The sequence below is a fragment of the Coregonus clupeaformis genome, unplaced genomic scaffold (genome assembly GCF_020615455.1).
Source record: "Coregonus clupeaformis isolate EN_2021a unplaced genomic scaffold, ASM2061545v1 scaf0448, whole genome shotgun sequence".
Lineage (NCBI taxonomy): Eukaryota > Metazoa > Chordata > Actinopteri > Salmoniformes > Salmonidae > Coregonus > Coregonus clupeaformis.
The window spans coordinates 238,350-262,076 of NW_025533903.1; the positions used below are offsets into that span (position 1 = coordinate 238,350).

Sequence of the window (23,727 nt, forward strand, 5' to 3'; positions counted from 1 at the left end):
AATGTCAGGAATTGTGAAAAACTGAGTTTAAATGTATTTGGCTAAGGTGTATGTAAACTTCCGACTTCAACTGTATGTCAATATTAAAAGTCAGAATCAATCACATGGATGTGCATACAAATAGAGCTCTGCTAGAAAAGCAATGAATAGAAGTGATTTGACATGCTCCACACAGGCTGCGTTTACACAGGTAGCCCAATTCTGATATTTTTTTCCACTAATTGGTCTGTTGACCAATCACATCAAGATCTATTCACATCAGATATTTTTCAGAGCTGACCTGATTGGTCAGAATTGGGCTGCCTTTGTAAATGCAGCCTATGTGACTGTTGCTAGTAGTTTCCATCTGAAAACCTTAAGACTGTCCCTGATGTTAAAGTAGCAGAAAAGTGTACTGTAGCAGGAGAAAGCAGCTTCATAGTGCAGGTCATGACTTTAAAGGCAGGACAGTTTGTAGAGGAGTGCTGTCATGATAGCATTTGTTGTGCAGTTGATGCTTAGAGGTCATTGTCTATTTTGTGGTGCTGTTGGATTGGACTTTTCATCTTCTGCCACCAGTCTTCACTAGAACACAGAGGTTAAGTATCAGTGATGTAACAGAGAGGAGCACTGTTGGTGATGACGTCATAAATTACCAAACAAACAGTGATTTCACACAGAGGATTGTCATAGAGAAGAACAAAAGCGATGCTGATTATGTCACAGTGAAACGTTGAATTGGAAATTTACAGGAAATAGGTAATATCAATAAACGTCACAATACGGTGCAGAGCTTTCGATTTAGCTGCTGGGGGGCAAGGAGACCCCCAACTTCGCTAAAACCATTGACAACTATGTGCCGTTTTCAAGGGATTGTTAAATAAATGTTAATTTATTTGATTGTAATATTATTAGCTACCTCTTGAAATACACATTTCTAATTATTCCATGCAAAACAATTGAGCACATTTAGCTCTATCAGAGTTATACAGCAAGTAACTGCATGCTTTTCATGATCAGTAAACATCAATTGATCATGTATTTTCAGATACGTGACAGTAGCCTATCCATTTAGCATATAGCTGGCTAGCTAGCTAATCAAACAGCATGTAATTTAGTTTGCGTCATCGGAGATTAATCTTTTGGGAAGAGCTTGACGAAGCATGCCGAAAAGTTGCTGTGTTCAACGTACATGTAGCCAGATCAAAAATCCCGACCTACGGTAATCTTTAGACATGTTGTACTTTTCTTAAATGTAGTTTTGTAATTGACTAAAACAAGCAGACAAGAAAATTGTGTTTTTGCTGTGAGCCAATGGGGTAACCTAGGTAATCGCAGGTTGTCACGACGTTCTATCGAATAACGACTGGGGCCATCAGTGACTTCACAAAGGGCATGGAATATTTATGATATCATAGAGATAAACACAAGCAATGATTTCATAGAGAATGGAAAATATATATATTCTACTATCCATATTCTACTAAGCAGCAGAGCATATGAGCGGAGTGGAGCGGTGAGAATCTCAGCTCCTCGCTCACGGAGTTGTTCACCCCTCCGCTCCCCCCGCTCAAAGCCACATCAGGCCAGTCCGCTCATTATCGCTCAGCGCTCAACGCAGTTTGCATCGCGCTCCACTCAAATCGCCCCGCTCACTCCCAAAAAAAGGAACGAAATCTGCATGTATTTCACTTTTAGCTTAAACCACAGCCTTACTTTATCTCCCCGAATTTGTTGCATACAGACTCATCTCGGATTATCCATTCTGTCTTGAAACGGGGATCTAACACTGATGCTAAAATGAGATGTTAATCAGTATAGTATATTCCATAGCGAATTGACACGTTGTTTGCCAATGTTTCTGCAAAAGCAGCGATGCCCATTGGAAGTGCAGCGTGAGTGTAATCGGTGAGCAGGGATTTGATTTATGTGACAGCAGGGAGGATCATCCCCAGGTTCCCCAGCTCCTTCTGCATTTTGTCTGTGAGGTCTGCTAGTGGTGTCAGCACACGGACAAGGTGCGTCAGCTGCGGTACTTGATTCAGGGTGATGTTAGCAACATTAGACTTGAGTTTGTTTTGCCATAACGGGTCTTTTTGGAACAACCGGATGAACAACTGAATAATCCGCAGCTGGCTGCTCCATCGAATGGCGCAGGCATTTGTGGGGCGGACACCTAATTGGTCGGTTTCCTCTGTGCTCTTGCGTACACTTTTCACCAGGTGCCCGACTTTCACTAACAGCCTATTAATGTTGTCGTGCTCGTTAATGGCGTTTTTGATCGCCAGCTGAAGCATGTGAATGGGACATCTCAGATGTAAATTTGACAAAGTAAAGTACTGATTTATCATAGTTTCTTGGGGGGGGGGGGTGTAGCCCGGTTGAGCTGCGCTGGCGAAGTGTTGCATCCCTTCGCGTTCTCCTTTACTCAGCTGTTCATAGTCCATGAAAATCATTTTTTAAAATGCTACATCCAGCTCTCTTTTTCTCTCCCTTGTTATGGTTGGGCCTTTGCCTGCAGTGAATAAACTTTTGAATTCCTCAACGCTTTTCTCTTGTTGCTGCTGCTGCTCCTCGCTCTATAAAATACAAATTCTTGGACGACACAAATTAAATTAAACAGATGGATTCTGGGTCAGGCTTGAGCATGCTTCAGACTCTTGGTGTGAGCGAGCGAAATTGGAGCGGGACATAGGGCGACGCTCCGTCCTTTTAAAAATGCCGCTCTGCGCTCTGTTCAAAATCCGTCCGCTCACGCTCCACGCTCGCTCCCGCTCCACTCCGCTCATATGCTCTGCTAAGCAGATACTGACATAACTAAATACATATTGTATTGTGTACACCCACCAAGTAGACATCATGTACAGAGTCTTGGCTGCCCAGGGTAGGGGGAGAGGGGACAGTGTCATCCAGGGCCACAGACGTACAAGAGGCACTGGGGAGACAGTGGGAAGAGTAACAATGACAACAGAGATAATAACTCCATCACTGTCTTACAGAACAAACTGTTGATTCCATCAAGAGATGAGCCTTGAAAAGGTACTGTATATGGGTGCAAGGTGGTTAAGGAAGGGGTGAGGTGTATATGAAGTGGGGCAGTGTACAATCAGGGTGTTGAAGGTGTAACATTGTATGTGCAGTTGACACTGTACCTATTCTCAAGGTGCTCCTCAAGGTCTTTCTTGATAGTCTCAAGAGCGGAGGAGGAGAAGGAAACAGCCTGCTTTAAACTTTTAGGGAGCGTGACTAGGTCAGGGTGCTTGGAGGAACTTATTACTGTTGTACAAAACAGAAATACAAAAAAACGTCAAGAAAGGATAAAGCAGAGATTGCATGATGTGAGAAGTGTGTTTGTGTACAGGCCCAATAGATTGTGGGTTGCGTAGTTTATAGTAAAGGGTGACTACATTGTCTGTCCAGGCTCTCCATGCTTTGGGCCTTCCTCTCATCCTTCTCCTCCTTTTGGGGGGACAGCACCTCTTGGGAGGCTGACCTCGTCGCATGGATGGAGCTCCTCTTCCTCTTGGAGGACGCTCCTCTTAGAGCTGAGAGGGAGAGAGCATTAGTGGTCCTCTGTAGCTCAATTGGTAGAGCATGGCGCTTGTAACGCCAGTGTAGTGGGTTCGATCCCTGGGACCACCCATACGTAAAAATGTATGCATACATGACTGTAAGTCACTTTGGATAAAAGCGTCTGCTAAATTGCATTTTATTATTATATTATTATTAGTGAAATGATTAAGCAAATGAATGGGGAAATATGATATATAAAGGATACGAGGCAACCAGTTGAGTGTGTTTGAGTGAAAGAAGTCACTTACGATGGATCTTTTTGAATACAGTGCCACCCATGAACTTCAGAAATCTGTCTGCATAGAAACCGGGCCTGTGAACTGACACTGTGTCCTGAAACAAACATACACAGGTGTCAGGCCACGATGACAAATGGAATATGAACACAATCACACACCCACACTAACCTACCCCATCATGTACAAGGGCCTTCCAGGAGTGCTCCACCTTCTTAATTAACCTTGAAAAGAAGCACAGATGTTACATAGAGAAGTTACGTTACGTGTAACATAGATCCGTTTTTCTTGATGGCATTGCTGACAGTGGTTCCAACGAGAAGCGCTTACCTGTAGGACTGGAGGATGTCAATGATCCCTAAGAAGATCAGCAGCTTCTGATCTTTGTGTTTTGCTGGAATTCCACCCATTCTGATAATAGATTAAAAAGGAATTTACATCTCACAGCTGCTATGCAGTGCATGACTACATCATGGTGTGAATAATACAATGTACTAACGTTTACAATGACTCATTGTGTAGTCAGTGATATGTCATTAGTTAAAGGGCCTTATGAAGATGAATGTTCGCTCACGTGTCATCGTCTGCCACGGGTTCTGCAACCTTGCCGTCCCCTTCCCCTTGGATGGACTCCAGGGCGGTGGAGTAGAGGACCCTCTGGCCGTTGAGGCGCTTACTGTCCCCCCTGGCCCCCCTTTCCAGACACTTGTCCAGAACATGCACCCCTAGCAGGAGACTGTAGTCCATGATCTTAAAGCTCTCCAGGACCTGACCGAGACATGACCACACAATCCACACACATGAATATGACAGGAACATAGAAGGGCCGCAACACATGCAGTACACATGCTTCTGGTCAAGGACTCCTGGTCCTACATGTGAACAAAGCACAAACATGACCACATTTTGTTCCATTTAATAAACAATCCTCTTAATTGAAGTCTCCACGTGACCTGACCAAACACCTGACCAACACCTGACCAAACAATGATGTGAAGCTATAACTCCTCTAAACAAAGGCCTTTTCAGTGCCTGGGTTACCGAACACATTTACTGTAGGCTTATACTGCCTACATACCACATTGTGTTGGGTGACTGTTATTCTGCCTCAGTCCAGTTCCTAAGCCTTTTAATGAGTCAGGTGCTCTGCTCTGGGCTGTTCTTGAAAGTAATCCCTGTTGAGGGGTCTACTGTGCTTTCCCACTAATCAAACAACATACAGTACTAATGAGGTCATTCAGAAGGGCTTGAGGTGATGGAGAAGAGGCCTGTCATCCTTACGTAATATTAAATCGTGAAGTGGTAATCCCACTGGCTATAGGGTGAATGCACCAATTTGTAAGTCGCTCTGGATAAGAGCGTCTGCTAAATGACGTAAATGTAAATGAAAGTTCAATGATGTCAGCGAAATAGCCAACCCAATGCTACTGAAGGAACTACTATTTCCCTGTGACAACACCAATTTGACTAGCCTTCCTGTTTTGAATATACAATGCCAATATGTAAGTGAATCTACTACGAGTGGCCTCACCCTGCAATCCCTCTGCAGAGTCTTCATCAAGGCACTGTACGTGTCACCATCAAAGTGCAGGCCCTCGAGCATATCCTGGAAGTCCAGGTCTTTGAAGGTGGGCGAGGACTTGGCACGCTCCTTACGCGAGGCATGTCGTTTGTAAGTGGAGCCCTTCAGGTCGTATTTGTAGTGCATCTTGAGGGCCCTGGGCAACACGTTGTTCATCACCACCAGACGGATGTTGACCCCAGCACACTGGATGCAGTACAGGCCGTAGAACTTAGGTAGCAGTGTCCTCGGGTTCTGATTCAGATTCTGACATAAAACAAGAGGGAAAAACAGATAAATGTACATATTTGAGAACATGATCAAGTGTTACACTTAAATAAAGAGACTTTCTGGAATATTTACATAATCTTTAGCCAGTAGTTCTGAAAGTAGCGCTCACGAGCCAAAACAGGTCTCCGAAAATTGCGTACTATGTCATATACAGTACCAGTCAAAAGTTTGGACACACCTACTCATTCAAGGGTTTTTCTTTATTTGTACAATTTTTTACATTGCAGAATAATAGTGAAGACATCAAAACTATGAAATAACACACATGGAATCATGTAGTAAAAAAAAAAAAAAAGTGTTAAACAAATCAAAATATATTTTGAGATTCTTCAAATAGCAACCCTTTGCCTTGATGACAGCTTTGCGCACTCTTGGCATTCTCTCAACCAGATTCACCTGGAATGCTTTTCCAACAGTCTTGAAGGAGTTCCCACATATGCTGAGCACTTGTTGGCTGCTTTTCCTTCACTCTGCCGTCCGACTCATCCCAAGCCATCTCAATTGGGTTGAGGTCGGGGGATTGTGGAGGCCAGGTCATCTGATGCAGCATTCCATCACTCTCCTTCTTGGTAAAATAGCCCTTACACAGCCTGGAGGTGTGTTGGGTCATTGTCCTGTTGAAAAACAAATGATAGTCCCACTAAGTCCAAACCAGATGGGGTGGCGTATCGCTGCAGAATGCTGTGGTAGCCATGCTGGTTAAGTGTGCCTTGAATTCTAAATAAATCACAGACAGTGTCACCAGCAAAGCACCCCCACACCATAACACCTCCTCCTCCATGCTTTACGGTGGGAACTACACATGCGGAGATCATCCGTTCACCCACACCGCGTCTCACAAAGACACTGCGGTTTGAACCAAAAATCTCAAATTTGGACTCCAGAACAAAGGACAAATTACCACCGGTCTAATGTCCATTGCTCGTGTTTCTTGGGCCAAGCGGCCAAGCAGGTCTCTTCTTCTTATTGGTGTCCTTTAGTAGTGGTTTCTTTGCAGAAATTTGACCATGAAGGCCTGATTCACACAGTCCCCTCTGAACAGTTGATGTTGAGATGCGTCTGTTACTTGAACTCTGTGAAGCATTTATTTGGGCTGCAATTTCTGAGGCTGGTAACTCTAATGAACTTATCCTCTGCAGCAGAGGTAACTCTGGATCTTCCATTCCTGTGGCGGTCCTCATGAGAGCCAGTTTCATCATAGTGCTTGATGGTTTTTGCGACTGCACCCCCACCATGTCACAATACAACTGATTGGCTCTAATGCATTAAGTTCAATAAATTCCACAAATTCACTTTTAAGAAGGCACACCTGTTAATTGAAATGCATTCCAGGTGACTACCTCATTAAGCTGGTTGAGAGAATGCCAAGAGTGTGCAAAGCTGTCATCAAGGCAAAGGGTGGCCATTTGAAGAATCTCAAATATAAAATATATTTTGATTTGTTTAACACGTTTTTGGTTACTACATGATTCCATATGTGTTATTTCATAGTTTTGATGTCTTCACTATTATTCTACAATGTAAAAAAAATTACAAATAAAGAAAAACCCTTGAATGAGTAGGTGTGTCCAAACTTTTGACTGGTAGTGTATGTGCAGCACGTCATTGCTCTCTCTCTCTCGCACTCTCTGCTGTGTCACTGAGCCATTGGGCCCACCATGCAACCTCACTGGATAACGCTGGGCAGGCCAGCCTTCTTCTTCTTCTTCTTTCACTGTGCTACTCGTCAATGTGCATCTTGCTAGCTGTCACTCAAATGGTGAGGGGCTGAAGCTCATTGGCTGGCCCGTGTGGGCCAAACTTGCAGTACTCAAAATGGCACCACACAACTTCCAGAAAACAGTTGCTTTCAAACTAGAGATTTCGTGACTAATTGAGGTAAGACAGTAATTCTGCATGAATGAACTACACATTGACACATCCAGCCCAAAGCGGGAGGTTAAAAAATCTTTAAATAATACTTTACGATCTATGAATTGGAATTTCCTGAAAGCACTAGAGATAAGAATTGCCCCATTTATGGTGCCAGGAATGGTGTTTGTGTAAAGGGAGAGGCTCACCATGTAGTAACCAGGAAGGAGTTTCTGCAGGAACTCAGCCTCTTTATGCTGCACAGTCTTAATGATGAACTCATCATCGCTGGTCAGGTAGAACCAAGAACTGCTGGCCCCGGGGTTGGACAGCGCAATCAGAGGCTCGTTACAGATGGAGTACTGGAATTCATACAGGAAGAGCTATTAACATGCATTCATATAGACAGGAATGCAACAAGGAAGTATCAAACTAACAAAACAAATTGTGCTCTTATTGATACATCATGGACAACTCGAACAGGGTGAATTGCTACATGATTGTATGCTGTATTATCAGTGAAGAACATGGTGTGTAGGTGTGTTTTCTGTGAAGGGCTTTCCACACTAACCAGGTAGTCATCTGCTTTGATGCCAAAGAGCTCCCTAAAGTAGCGGAAGGCGAGAGGGGCGTAGGTTTTGAGACGGAAGTCTGGGAAGTGGTGCGCTGGTGTCATGTTGCTCCCCTCACTGACGACACACGTTTTCACACAAACAGATTAGTGTTAGTACAACAACAACAGCCCTATACATCTATATACAAACACTCATTTATGACTGAAAATATATACATTTGCAACAGAGAATATTGACTGAGTGATGCAAGGAAACTATTGAAGTGTACACTAAGCATCAGTTGGGTGATAAGCAGTGCCTAACAGATGCCACAACAGATGTGCGTCTTTCAGTGAAGCTTAGAGGGTCACGCTAAATGTTGTAGTTAACACTTTTGCAGTGAAAGGGACTTCTGTATCAATGGGAAAATCTGACCAATGAGGTTTAGATATGCTTCTTTTACAGGGTTTGTGCTGTATTTGTGCTGAGTGATGCCCGTGCTGTGTACTGTACCTGGGTAGGAAGACACTCTCCACCATGTAGAAGTCCTGCATGAGTACATCTCTGTCAGGCTTGGATGTCAGGTTCCCCACAGCGTACCCAATGCCCAGCTGAATGGCTCCTTTCAGGGCAGCCGCTGTGGGCTGGGACCACACAAACATCATATTCTCACAGGGTACCAGGACCAAGTCGATGTGCAGAGGTAATTGAGGTAGATACAGTATGTACATATAAAACAGGATAGATAATAAGCAGTAGCAGCAGCGTGTGTGATGAGTCAAAAGAGTTAGTGCAATGGGGGGGGGGCTTTATGTAACTCACATTTACATACACCTTAGCCAAATACATTTAAACTCAGTTTTTCACAATTCCTGACATTTAATCCTAGTAAAAATTCCCTGTTTTAGGTCAGTTAGGATCACCACTTAATTTAAAGAATGTGAAATGTCAGAATAATAGTAGAGAATTATTTATTTCAGCTTTTATAACTTTCATCACATTCCCAGTGGGTCAGAAGTTTACATACACTCAATTAGTATTTGGTAGCATTGCCTTTAAATTGTTTAACTTGGGTCAATCGTTTTGGGTAGCCTTCCACAAGCTTCCCACAATAAATTGGGTGAATTTTGGCCCATTCCTCCTGACAGAGCTGGTGTAACTGAGTCAGGTTTGTAGGCCTCCTTGCTCACACACGCTTTTTCAGTTCTGCCCACACATTTTCTATAGGATTGAGGTCAGGGCTTTGTGATGGCCACTCCAATACCTTGACTTTGTTGTCCTTAAGCCATTTTGCCACAACTTTGGAAGTATGCCTGGGGTCATTGTCCATTTGGAAGACCTATTTGCGACCAAGCTTTAACTTCCTGACTGATGTCTTGAGATGTTGCTTCAATATATCCACCTAATTTTCCTTCCTCATGATGCCATCTATTTTGTGAAGTGCACCAGTCCCTCCTGCAGCAAAGCACCCCCACAGCATGATGCTGCCACCCCCGTGCTTCATGGTTGGGATGGTGTTCTTCGTCTTGCAAGCCGCCCCCTTTTTCCTCCAAACATAACGATGGTCATTATGGCCAAACAATTATATTTTTGTTTCATCAGACCAGAGGACATTTCTCCATAAAGTATGATCTTTGTCCCCATGTGCAGTTGCAAACCGTAGTCTGGCTTTTTTATGGCGGTTTTGGAGCAGTGGCTTCTTCCTTGCTGAGCGGCCTTTCAGGTTATGTCGATATAGGACTCGTTTTACTGTGGATATTGTGATGCCACGAGAGGCTACCGCTTCCAGCGGGGTTCCCCAAGTAGTGCAAGGAGTCCAGGTTCAACCAAAACAAGGATTTTTATTAAAGGTCTTCGGCAACTAACGAAATTATAACACAATTCTCTTCTTCTCCCAGCCCACCTTCCAGACCGTGTGTCTTCCCTTCCAAAACAACTCCAGCTTATCAGCCCCTGATTGGTTTCAGCTGCGTGGGAAGATTGGCCACAGAGGGTTGGAGTTCCCGACCATACCAGCAGATGGAGCCATAGCTGTCTGGGTTTGCAGCCACCTCAGGGGGATGTAACGTCCCTCCAGGACACAGCCTCGTGACATCACACATCCCCCCTCCTCGGGACCGACGTCCTCGTCTGGGTAAAGGCAGTGAAGAAGGCATCACGCCGGAGAGGGCGTCCGCATTTCCGTGGTGCTTGCCAGCCCTGTGGACAACCGAAAAGTTAAACGGTTGCAAGCTCAAAAACCATCTGGTTACTCTACTGTTTGATTCCTTGTTCTTGGCCATCCACTGCAGAGGCGTGATCAGATACCACCATGAAACGTCGGCCCAGGAGATAGAACCGAAGGGACTCCAGGGCCCAGACTACAGCCAGACATTCCTTCTCCACCGTTGAATAGTTCTTCTCTCTTGGAAGTAACTTCCTGCTTAGGTAGAGAATGGGATGTTCTTCCCCGTCATGTGCCTGGGTGAGGACAGCACCCAGACCCACCTCCGAAGCATCCGCTTGGACCATGAACTCCTTCTTGAAGTCTGGTGCCACCAGGGATCGGACTGGAGCAGAGTGCTCGCTTCCAGGTTGCGAAGCCGCCTCCGACGCAGGGTTCCACTTCACCATTCGTGAGTGGCGTTTGGTCGTCAGCTCCGTCAATGGTGCCGCTATGGTAGCAAAATCTGCAATAAAGCGTCTATAGTAGCCACGGGCCCAAAAATGACCTTACTTGCTTCTTGTTGATGGGCTGCGGCCAGTCCTGTATGGCTCGCAGTTTGGCTTCCTGTGGTTTGACCAACCCCCGCCCAATGGTGTACCCCAGGTAGTTTGTCTCACTGAAGGCCACCTTGCACTTCTTGGGGTTTGCCGTGAGCCCTGCTTCCCTGAGCGAATCCAGCACCGCTTGTACCCGGGGGTAGGTGGCTGGCCCAATCCTGACTTTGTATAACCACATCATCCAAATAAGCCGCTGCGTACCTCTTGTGGGGCGCAAGGACTCGATCCATCAGGCGTTGGAACGTGGCAGGTGCCCCGTGGAGACCAAACGGAAGTCGGGTATACTGGTAGAGCCCCTCCCGGGGTGGCAAAGGCTGTCTTCTCCTTAGACGCGGGGTCAAGGGCACCTGCCAGTAGCCTTTTGTGAGATCAAGAGTGGTTATGAAACGAGCATGCCCCAAGGAGTCTATTAAATCATCGACACGAGGCATTGGGTATGCATCAAATTCAGACACTTCATTCAACTTTCGATAGTCATTACAAAATCGTACTGAACCGTCTGGCTTTGGGAACTAGTACTATGGGACTTGCCCAGGCACTGTGGGACTCTTCGATTACTCCCAACTCCCGCATCTTCCTTACCTCCTTCTGTATAACCACTTTACGAGCCTCTGTGCACGCGGTAGGGCGCTGGTTTACCGTTCGGCCAGGCATGGTGCGGATCTCATGTTGGACCACCTCTGTGTGACCGGGAAGGGAGGAGAAGACATCCTGGTTCTGCTCCACGAGTTCCAGGGCCATCTGTCGTTGATGTGGGGACAGATTTGGACCCAGCTGAACCTCTTCTCACGCCGGTTCCTGGGTCTCTGTGGGGGTAGAGAGCTAAACAGCGCCTCTCTGGCGTGCCACTTCTTTAAAAAGGTTAACATGATAAATCTGCTCAGTTTTCCTCTTATCTGGTTGCCTCACCTTGTAGTTTACTTCTCCCATGCGTTCAATGACCTCATATGGTCCTTGCCAGGTTGCCAGGAATTTGCACTCAACGGTTGGCACCAGGACCAGCACTCTGTCCCCCGGCTTAAACTCCCTGGGCTGAGCAGATCTGTTGTAGGAGGCTTGCTGTTGCCGCTGACTGGCCTCCATGTGTTCCCGCATCATGGGATAGATGGCCTTCATTCTCTCCCTCATAGCCCCTACATGGTCGATCAGTGTCCGCTGTTGGCATGGCTGCTCCTCCCAGGCCTCCTTGGCGACGTCGAGCAGTCCTCTGGGTCTGTAGGAAAGCAAGAGCTCAAAGGGTGAAAAACCAGTAGAAGACTGAGGTACCTCTCTCACCGCAAACAATATGTATGGTAACAGCTGATCCCAGTTGCGCCCATCTTCCCCTACCGCTTTCGCAGCATGGATTTTAGTGTTTTGTTAAAGCGTTCGACTAGGCCATCTGTCTGGGGGTGGTAGACCGAGGTTCTCAGCTGTTTGATTTTCAGTAAAGCACAGAGTTCTTTCATCACCCTGGACATGAATGGAGTCCCTTGGTCCGTCAATATCTCTTTTGGGATTCCCAGACTAGTTGAGAGACGGAACAGCTCCTTGGCGATTTGTCTGGATGTAGCCTTCCTCAGCGGAATGGCCTCCGGTACCGGGACGCATAGTCCAGAATGACCAGAATGTATTGATGTCCCCTGGCACTTTTCGGTAAGGGCCCGACTATGTCTAATCCAATCCTCTCAAAAGGAGTTTCGATAATGGGCAAGGGAATGAGCGGGTTTCTATATGTGGGCTTTGGCGCAACCTGCTGACACTCAGGGCAACTACGGCAGTAGTTCTCTATCTCTTTGTGTACTCCTGGCCAAAAGAAACGTTGCATGATTCTTTCCTTAGTCTTCTCTACCCCCAAGTGGGCCCCTAGCGGGTGTGTGTGTGGGCTAGGTTGAGTACTGTGGCCCGATAGGGCTGTGGCACGAGAGCTGTTCATGCACTTCCTCATTTTTCTTGACTATCTGATATACTAACCCCCGGTTTACTGCGAAATGGGGGTAAGTAGGGGTTGTCTTATCACCTAACACTACACCTTCTAATACCTGCACATTTCTTAAGGCATTTGCAAGAGTAGGATCTTGTAATTGAGCCGTACCATACTGGCCTGTGAGAGGGGGAAGCTCTTGGGTGCCTGGGACGTCTTCTTCACTGGAGAACGGAGCACTTTCCTGGGCTGCGTTCTCTTCTCCCGTATCTGGACCAGTCTCGGTGTCGGTCTGGGCACCTGCCATCCCTATCAGAGCCCGGGCGGGAGTGAGTAACTCGGAGGATTGCACCGGAGCCTTCCCAGGATGAGTCTTGCCTCTCCGTTTCCGAGGTACTCGGGTTATCCTCTCCTGAGACTCTCTCCAGAGTGGGTAAAAGGCTGGGCAGTCTCGTCCAATTAGGACAGGGACGGGAGGGAATCAAACCACCCCCGCCGTCGTGTGTATGGTTCCCCGTGTGCTGGTCATTGTAAGTTCAGTAATGGGGTATTCTCTGGTGTCCCCATGGACACAGGAAACTGGGAGGACTTTCCCCGGGGGTCAGACACGTTGGGCCCACCAAATCCTACGCACCAGGGTGGCCCGGCTACCAGAATCCAGTAAGGCCTCCACATCATGGTGATTCACAGTTACCGGGCAGGTGGGGGGGTCGATCTGGGCCGCCATCTACGACTCCCAAGAGCGAGGCAACCCGGTGTGTGGGTGCTGAGCTGGGAGGACTCCGCAGTGGGCATAGGTTCATCGGCTGGTTTCCCACACTGCCAGGAGATATGTCCCATCTCCCCACACCGGTAACACTGTCGAGTTTCCCCCTCCTGGTGTACTCTTCTTGGACCCGCCTGGTTCTGGCTCCCCCTGGAGCCGGGATAAGTCCTGCCGTGGCTGGGTTCGAGACCTTGGGGTCCTTTGGACGGGTCCTTCCCATTTGTGGTGGGGCCGCACTCCTGGGGTCTTTTCGGGAAGCATTCAGCATCTCCGCTGTGGCCTGGTACTTTTCCACAGCTTCCACGGTCAGATCAGCCGTGGTCAAGGCCTGTTGACTGATGAACCGTTTTGCCTCATAAGGCAGGGGCGCGTAGGTAACGATCCACCACAACGGCCTCCACCACCGCCGCTGCTGTATTCCTCTGCGGATCCAGCCATTTCCTTGCGATTCGGGACAAGTTCATGCATCTGCGCCCGAGGAGGTTGGTCTGGTTGGAAGGTCCAACTGTGAAAGCGCTGGGCCATACCAAATTTTGTGAGTCCATATCTGCTGAGGATCTCAGACTTCAGGGCATCATAGTCAGTAACCTGGTCAGGGCCCAGGTCCCGGACAGCATTCAGCGCTTCCCCGGTTAGGAAGGGGGGCTAACAGACCAACCCACTGTTGCTTGGGCCAGGCTTCCCTAGTGGCCGTGGCCTCAAATGCATGCAGGTATGCCTCAATGTCATCGGTAGCTCCCATCTTAGATATAAAGTCACTTGCCTTTATTGGGCGGGTATTTTGGACCACCCTCTGTCTCTGCAACTGCAATTCCTCTGCCTTCAGAAGGTTGGCTTTCTTTTGCTCCTCCAAGAGAGCCACGTTTGCTTGCATCTGGGCTTGCTGGCCAGCAACAAGGGGCTTTCAATATGTCCTCCATTTCAGTCGTGCGGGGAGCCTACGGCCAACTTGGAAAACTGGGTGATCAAACCTTCGGTATCCTCCTCTGACATGCACTATTAACGCTTGAGCGTGCCCGTATTCTCCACCATCTGTGATGCCACGAGAGGCTACCGCTTCCAGCGGGGTTCCCCAAGTAGTGCAAGGAGTCCAGGTTCAACCAAAACAAGGATTTTTATTAAAGGTCTTCGGCAACTAACGAAATTATAACACAATTCTCTTCTTCTCCCAGCCCACCTTCCAGACCGTGTGTCTTCCCTTCCAAAACAACTCCAGCTTATCAGCCCCTGATTGGTTTCAGCTGCGTGGGAAGATTGGCCACAGAGGGTTGGAGTTCCCGACCATACCAGCAGATGGAGCCATAGCTGTCTGGGTTTGCAGCCACCTCAGGGGGATGTAACGTCCCTCCAGGACACAGCCTCTCGTGACATCACAATATAGATACTTTTGTACCTGTTTCCTCCAGCATCTTCACAATGTCCTTTGCTGTTGTTCTGGGATTGATTTGCACTTTTCGCACCAGAGTACGTTAATCTCTAGGAGAAAGAACACGTCTACTTCCTGAGCGGTATGATGGCTGCGTGGTCCCATGGTGTTTATACTTGTGTACTATTGTTTGTACAGATGAACACGGTACCTTCAGGCGTTTGGAAATTGCTCCCAAGGATGAACCAGACTTGTGGAGGTCTACAATTATTTTTCTGAGGTCTTGTCTGATTTCATTTGATTTTCCCATGATGTCAAGCAAAGAGGCACTGAGTTTGAAGGTAGGCCTTGAAATACATCCACAGGTACACCTCCAATTGACTCAAATGATGTCAATTAGCCTATCAGAAGCTTCTAAAGCCATGACATAATTTTCTGGAATTTTCCAAGCTGTTTAAATGCACAGTCAACTTAGCGTATGTAAACTTCTGACCCACTGGAATTGTGATACAGTGAATTATAAGTGAAATAATCTGTCTGTAAACATTTGTTGGAAAAATTACTTGTGTCATGCACAAAGTAGATATCCTAACCGACTTGCCAAAATGATAGTTTGTTAACAAGAAATTTGTGGAGTGGTTGAAAAACGAGTTTTAATGACTCCAACCTAAGAGTATGAAAAACTTCCGACTTCAACTGTATATAGTTAACTAAATAGCTACCTGGACTGGACTATCTGCATTGACCCCCCATTGCACCAACTATTTTGACTCATCACATACGCTGCTGCTTATTATCTATCCTGTTGCCTAGTCACTTTATCCCTACCTATGTACTGTACCTATCTACCTCAATTACCTCTACATCGACTTTGTACTGGTAGCCTGTGTATATAGCCAAGTTATCATTACTCATTGTGCATTTATTCCTCGTGTTATTAACTTTATTATTTTTCTATTTTTCTCTCTGCATTGTTGGGAAGTAAGCATTTCACTGTTAGTCTACACATGTTGTTTACAAAGCACATGACAAATAACATTTGGTTTGGTCAGCAAGCACAAACAGACTGAGCACCGTTATGTAACACTCCACCATCTCTAGTCTTGTGAGGGCAAAGCATTGCCCAATATTCAGAGGAATGGCAGTAATCCTTCTTGGAGCTCAGTTCACCAATGGGACCATGTTCACTCAGTACATTATTTTTTTTGTTAGGGGGTAGATCAGCTTTAATATTGCAGATAGATTGTAACTTCCATCAATGTAATTGTCTGCATCACTTCCAATCCCCCATATGTTTTTTTTTCTCATATATATATCTCCTTTTTAAAAATATATTTCCCTTTATCACCTACCAACCCCACCACCCCTTCCCTAATTGGAGTAAACTAGTGAACAACAATGCTTAGGCCTCTACTTCCAGCTTATACATACTATATACATTTTATGGACACAGTCAATTTTACAATAATTCTATTTAGTTTTTACTCCTGAACTTCCTCTACCCTCAACCTCTCCGATCATTTTCATGATGTCCATCCGGTTTGTTTCTATATGCAATACAGTATAAATGAATTACCGGGGCCCAAAGACTCCATACCTTTTTGTAGTCTTTTGACCCACTGGTTCCTCCACTTTCAGTGGTTGTTGTTGCCATCTTTTGGATAGAAAGAATATAGATTAATTTACGAGCAAGTTCAAGTATACACCTTTTCACCCTCTAACATTATGTACTAATAGATGTATTATATTCTAATCATGGTTATGTTATGTCATTATTAACCAGCAATCAAATGTATTTGATAATCAAATTTTATACAGCAGTTGTCACAAATTGCTGTTCAGATATCCAGCCTAAGATTCTAAAGAGCAAGCAATGCCGCCTAAGAGGCAGTTGCACAGTGGCTAGGAAAAACTTCTTAGGCCATCATTCTGGTTCTTTTGTTAAGCATAAAAAACAGGAAACAGGAGAGTTCCTATTCCATTACATTTACATTTTAGTCATTTAGCAGACACTCTTATCGAGAGCGACTTACAGTTAGTGAGTGCATACATTTTTCATACTGACACAATAAATTATGTGATATGAGGGCTGCTTCTATATCAAATATTTTGCAATTACTGCATATCCCAGTTACACACTTCCTAGAGGAGATAGTCAAGTCCAAAAAAATGATCAGCACTGTATATCATTATAGCTAACACACAAAACATCTTTATCTATTATCCCACTGTCCATAAAGTTTATCTTCTAATCACCATCGACATAATGAAGAGGTTTCTGCAATCAGCTTGCTGAAAATACATTGTACTGTAGCAAATATAACAAACGAAGTCAAGAGAGTACTCAGGTGACCAAAAATCTGAAATATCTCCTAGCTCCAACATCAATAGTCAAAACAAGTACACCAGAACTAAATCTATTTGAGGTTTCACTGTGAGAATGTTATTCAGCTCTGAAAGGCATCTTCCATAACAAACAATCTTCCTTTCCCAGCCACACAGTATATTCCAAAGTCTTCTGCATATGTTCCATAGTTTCTGCTAGTGTCCAATACCTATGGCATCTTGTAGTCTAGAAAAAGAGAGAGAGATAGAGAGAGCCATACGTACCTCTCTGGCTAGGGCTGTGCTGTGTTGTGAGGAACTGTGGGGCAGTAAGGGGCTATAACTCTCTACTCTGCTGACTGGACCCCTCAACACAACCCTTGATCCCAATTAAGGAGGATTGAAAAACCAGTGGAGGCTAAATCTCCCCCAGGGACATTCCAAGAAGACGTCTGAAATTCATGATTTAAAGTCTCTGCCTATATGTTGACAACTATAATACTTGTCAACAAATAGGCAGAGACCTTAAATCATGATTGATGAATCATTAATAAGCCCATATAACAATGGGTCTCATGTCCACTTCACCAAGCAGCTTTACCTTGGTGCTACTTGTTGTTTTGTTTTGTTTCTTTGGGCAGAGGTAGCCTAATTGAAAGAGCTTTGAATGTCCCTGGGGGAGATTTAGCCTCCACTGGTTTTTCAATCCTCCTTAATTGGGATCAAGGGTTGTGTTGAGGGGTCCAGTCAGCAGAGTAGAGAGTTATAGCCCCTTTCTGCCCCACAGTTCCTCACAACACAGCACAGCCCAAGCCAGAGAGGTACGTAAGGCTCTCTCTCGCTCTCAATCTTGGAAAGCAATTATTTTACACTCACATTGTGTTGAGAAAAACAATGACAAAATACAGTGGGGGAAAAAAGTATTTAGTCAGCCACCAATTGTGCAAGTTCTCCCACTTAAAAAGATGAGAGAGGCCTGTAATTGTCATCATAGGTACACGTCAACTATGACAGACAAATTGAGGAAAAAAAATCCAGAAAATCACATTGTAGGATTTTTAATGAATTTATTTGCAAATTATGGTGGAAAATAAGTATTTGGTCAATAACAAACAAGCAAGATTTCTGGCTCTCACAGACCTGTAACTTCTTCTTTAAGAGGCTCCTCTGTCCTCCACTCGTTACCTGTATTAATGGCACCTGTTTGAACTTGTTATCAGTATAAAAGACACCTGTCCACAACCTCAAACAGTCACACTCCAAACTCCACTATGGCCAAGACCAAAGAGCTGTCAAAGGACACCAGAAACAAAATTGTAGACCTGCACCAGGCTGGGAAGACTGAATCTGCAATAGGTAAGCAGCTTGGTTTGAAGAAATCAACTGTGGGAGCAATTATTAGGAAATGGAAGACATACAAGACCACTGATAATCTTCCTCGATCTGGGGCTCCACGCAAGATCTCACCCCGTGGGGTCAAAATGATCACAAGAACGGTGAGCAAAAATCCCAGAACCACACGGGGGACCTAGTGAATGACCTGCAGAGAGCTGGGACCAAAGTAACAAAGCCTACCATCAGTAACACACTACGCCGCCAGGGACTCAAATCCTGCAGTGCCAGACGTGTCCCCCTGCTTAAGCCAGTACATGTCCAGGCCCGTCTGAAGTTTGCTAGAGTGCATTTGGATAATCCAGAAGAGGATTGGGAGAATGTCATATTGTCAGATGAAACCAAAATAGAACTTTTTGGTAAAAACTCAACTCAGTCGTGTTTGGAGGACAAAGAATGCTGAGTTGCATCCAAAGAACACCATACCTACTGTGAAGCATGGGGGGTGGAAACATCATGCTTTGGGGCTGTTTGTCTGCAAAGGGACCAGGACGACTGATCCGTGTAAAGGAAAGAATGAATGGGGCCATGTATCGTGAGATTTTGAGTGAAAACCTCCTTCCATCAGCAAGGGCATTGAAGATGAAACGTGGCTGGGTCTTTCAGCATGACAATGATCCCAAACACACCGCCCGGGCAACGAAGGAGTGGCTTCGTAAGAAGCATTTCAAGGTCCTGGAGTGGCCTAGCCAGTCTCCAGATCTCAACCCCATAGAAAATCTTTGGAGGGAGTTGAAAGTCTGTGTTGCTCAGCAACAGCCCCAAAACATCACTGCTCTAGAGGAGATCTGCATGGAGGAATGGGCCAAAATACCAGCAACAGTGTGTGAAAACCTTGTGAAGACTTACAGAAAATGTTTGACCTGTGTCATTGCCAACAAAGTGTATATAACAAAGTATTGAGAAACTTTTGTTATTGACCAAATACTTATTTTCCACCATAATATGCAAATACATTCATTAAAAATCCTACAATGTGATTTTCTGGATTTTTTTTCTCATTTTGTCTGTCATAGTTGACGTGTACCTATGATGAAAATTACAGGCCTCTCTCATCTTTTTAAGTGGGAGAACTTGCACAATTGGTGGCTGACTAAATACTTTTTTTCCCCACTGTAAGTATTTTATTGTGCTGCTTCATCACCAACCCATGAACCACTCACATTTCCAAGTAGCTAACATAAGTGACTGCCTCAGGCAAGCATCTCAGTGTTCATAAATTTGACTGGGGCCAATCATCAAATATGCATCTAATGGACCTGCTTCAAAGTGCAAAACTGTGTGTGAAGTGTAAAACTGTGTGTGAAGTGTTTTATTCTTTGGAGATGTCTGGTGAGATTGCATTCTCGAACAATCATTGTGATCAGAGCTAAATCAGACCATTTCATACCCACCGGGCACACACACTGGTTGAATCAACGTTGTTTCCACGCCATTTCAATGAAATTACGTTGAACCAACGTGGAATAGATGTCTTTGCCTAGTGGGTAAGGGTTTATAGGATTACCATAGCTCACATTCCCTGCTTGTTTGTCACTGTACTGGACTCATGTACTGTGAATGGTGTGTGGTAGCCTTTCATTATGATGGGGTTTCAGTTCAAACTGGTTAAATGTATAAAATAATGTGTCAGAACCAAATCATGTAAATGCAGAAACAGGACTACAGTGGGACCTATAGTCAGAGTTACGGTTTGAGTGTTGGGGTAATGGTAAGGGCTTAGGGTATCACAGTTATAGTGTGGTATTTTTCCTGTTTTGCCCTCAAATTGCTCTTCATGAGCCCATCTCTGGATTACATTATGTACAGCATAACGTGAGTAAAAACATGCAACTTTTGATCAGTCATTGCTATTCTACTTAGAACAATTTAAGAGTGTTAAGAGTTTACCAGTCGTGAAAGGCTCTCCCCATCAAAAACAATGATGCAAATAAATGTTGTGCTTGGTCAGACTTTAGATTGAATGCCATTCAAGGGTTGATGTATAATGCTAGTACTGGGGCACTCTTATCTGAGCTGAAGATTTGTTGACCATGCCACAGTCAAATATGGTCCACACACACACAAATTACATATTTAGCAGATACTCTTATCCAGAGCGACTTACAGTAGTGAGTGCATACATTTTCGTACTGGTCCCCCGTGGGAATCGAACCCACAACCCTGGCGTTGCAAGCAGCATTCTCTACCAAGTCAGCCACATGGGACAATGCCTCTTTATGAGTGAGGGAGAAGGGATGCAATAAAAAATAGAAAAGTAAATATTTACATTTGGTGTGTGGAGAGGGCGAGAACAGAGAAGAAATGACGCAAATAAGGCACGAGATCACCTAAGCAAACAATGGACTAGAAGAATTGTAGGAAAGGTGGCAGGAGATCAGATTAACCAGAGGGAGGAACCCTGCCAAATGTGAACAAAGAAATCTCTGAATGCAATCCTATTAAGGTCTGTTCATGGGGACTATTCAATGCAAGTATAAGTTCATATAAATATCTGGTTTATATCTGATGCCTGAATGCTGAAAGGCAGTCAGAGCCAAAATAGTGTAAGCATCATGTCCTGTTATTACATAATATAATTTGCAGGTGAACAACTCAGGTTACTGGTTTACTGAATTGTGTATACTTTTATCACAGGCTAATCATATTCATAGTTGTCATAATTATGCATGAACAGGTAAACAATCGTGGGTAGCCTACATTCTTCTACAGAGTGTAGTTCCTTCTCTTGTCAGGTTATGGGGAAGTGACAAACCAGATGTATTTCCTCCTGTGGTTAGGCCTTATGGTGCTTTCAGGACAACTGGGAAATCATGACGTTAGCGATCTTCAGGTCGGAAAGTCGGAGCTCTAGAAAGAGGACCAAGTACCCGACTTTTCCCAGTCCGAGCTCGTTTTTTCAGAGTTCAGTTGCCTTGATCAACAGAAATCGGAGACTTTCGAGTTCCCAGTTGCTTTGAACGCGGCTTAAGCAAGTCAGCTTCTTGTGTCATCATCAATAGCTTGCATTGCAATGATGAAAGACAATCCTACCAAGACTGCTTGAAATGGCTATTTCAACAACTGCAAAAGAGAAGTGATTTGCAGTGCGAACTAAGACTATGTCAAGAATAGAAAAGTTGTTTTATGAAACAAAAAAAGTAGCGTATTCAATTGACGCCCAAAACATCGGCAGGTGGCGGCACCAACAATATGACCGACATCTTCAGGTGGTGACAAATACATAGGTGACAAGAAGACAACACATTATTTTCGCTTATAAAATATGTGTTTGTCCTTACCTTGAATATGATCGTCGTTGTCAAATGAAAAGACAAAGACGGGTAACTTTGGAACCAGGTTTCATTGTTTCTGGCTCGTTTGAAGGCTTGTGGTAATCAGTGACGCGCGAGCATCCTTGGTGCTTCCGTGCCATTCTCCGCCTACTGTCACGTACCTTAATGTAGCCTAGGTCTACAACCCGGAGGTAGGTGCCCGCATATTCGAAGCTGTTGTACTCTAATGGCTACTCTAATGAAAAAATAAATTGAAACACTAAACCTATAGTTGAATGCATTCCAGTACTCCCATGGAATTGAAGTAAAATAGCCTGCAACCAATAGGCCTATTATGAGTTGTTATTTAGTAAATGCACAAACCTACAGTGTTAAATATTAGGTTTGGTTCTGACACAATATATTGTTTGTATTGGTTATGACAGGGAAGTGACTGTAGCCTATAATTAGCCATGAACCATCATTCTTTGTTGTTCAGAACTGTGAGTTGTGTAGGTGTATCCTAGTCAGTAGAGGGTGCAATTAGTTCAGTATCATAATAGCCTAGGCTTACTATACTCTGAAGTTCAGCATCCACACATGAAACACTATACAGTTTACTATATAATACTACAGTAGGCTACTTACTATAGAATGTTGTAGAATACTATAGTAAATACTACAGTATTATTTGAAGAAAAAAAAACACTGTAGTAAATACTACAGTAATGTCCGCAAAAACACTACACTTTAAAAAAAAAACTATAGTAAATACTACCGTATTTAATTTGCATACTGACGCCTAAGAAGTGTGTCACATAGTATGTGCTGTAAATTTAAGATCTGGTGAGAGAATGAAAGACAGTACTTAAAGGAATTGAAAGTTTGGTATTTCTGATTTAGAGCATTTTAAAGCACAAAAGATTGAATGAAAACTTCCACCTGAGAGAGAGAGAGAGATAAAGCCCTTAAATGTAATTGTAATAGAGAGAGAGAGAGAGAGAGAGAGAGAGAGAGAGAGAGAGAGAGAGAGAGAGAGAGAGAGAGAGAGAGAGAGAGAGAGAGAGAGAGAGAGAGAGAGAGAGAGAGAGAGAGAGAGAGAGAACATGGCTTCCCAAACACAGAGCAGTGCTGAAAGAGCTGCTTTGTGTCACTGGGGGACAGACCAACAAACCGCTCTTTGAATTGTTGTGAAGTAAGAGTAACACACAAATGACACAATGTCAACTCATAAAGGCTGATTTTATAGAGGAGTGAAAAGCTTCAGTCTCTTACCACCCCTTCCTCCTGTGGCATTCAGCTCCAAAGAGGGAAACAGTGAACATGCAATCCAGATGTTATTTATGTATAAGGGAATAATCATCAAGAGACAACGTGCTAATAGACAAATCAAGGGTAAGTCTATAATTATTTTCTGAGTATAACAATTCAGCGGCGACCTCAATCAGGAAAGACGCCAATGGTTTTGATAAGTCAATGTGATTGTGTGATTATTGGATAAATTGTAGGATCCAAGCGGTCAGAGGGCAGGGAATGTAGCTGCTGGGAGAAAGTGCTCTGATTATGGACGGGCTCATATTACATGTGTGAGGGTGAGTGATCAAATTAGGTCACACTACATGCTACACTAAGGAATAGGATCGGAGTGAACCATTGTGGGCTATTAGACAAGATAAACTTATACTGGGAAAAAGATGAGATGGGACAAACCTATTCTAATATACCATATTTGTACAGTAAAGATTAATATATATAGTGACATCAAAACCAGGTGAAGCTGGTTGAGAGAATGCCAAGAGTGTGCAAAGCTGTCATCAAGGCAAAGGGTGGCTATTTGAAGAATCTCAAATATAAAATATATTTTGATTTGTTTAACTTTTCTTTGGTTACTACATGATTCCATATAATAATAT

The 23,727-nt window shown here is 44.4% G+C and overlaps 1 protein-coding gene across 3 annotated transcripts; it reads right to left on the bottom strand.

Moving 5' to 3' along the window:
- Positions 1-236: 236 nt before the first annotated feature.
- Positions 237-21,935, bottom strand: LOC121582535 (phosphatidylinositol 4-phosphate 5-kinase type-1 beta-like). 3 transcript variants are annotated; one of them, XM_041898406.1, is made up of 14 exons: positions 21,842-21,935; positions 16,441-16,497; positions 8,559-8,689; positions 8,063-8,180; positions 7,701-7,853; positions 5,320-5,616; positions 4,363-4,556; positions 4,119-4,199; positions 3,964-4,012; positions 3,801-3,885; positions 3,387-3,524; positions 3,132-3,255; positions 2,827-2,914; positions 237-559 (listed from the first exon to the last, which is right to left on the bottom strand). In XM_041898406.1, the coding sequence occupies exons 2-14, from the start codon at positions 16,495-16,497 to the stop codon at positions 542-544; spliced, it is 1,533 nt and encodes a 510-aa protein (XP_041754340.1). In that variant the 5' UTR covers positions 21,842-21,935; the 3' UTR covers positions 237-541. The 3 variants fall into 3 exon arrangements, with proteins under 3 accessions (XP_041754340.1, XP_041754341.1, XP_041754339.1); XM_041898407.1 differs by having other exon boundaries at positions 237-564; XM_041898405.1 differs by lacking the exon at positions 237-559 and having other exon boundaries at positions 2,717-2,914.
- Positions 21,936-23,727: the final 1,792 nt, after the last annotated feature.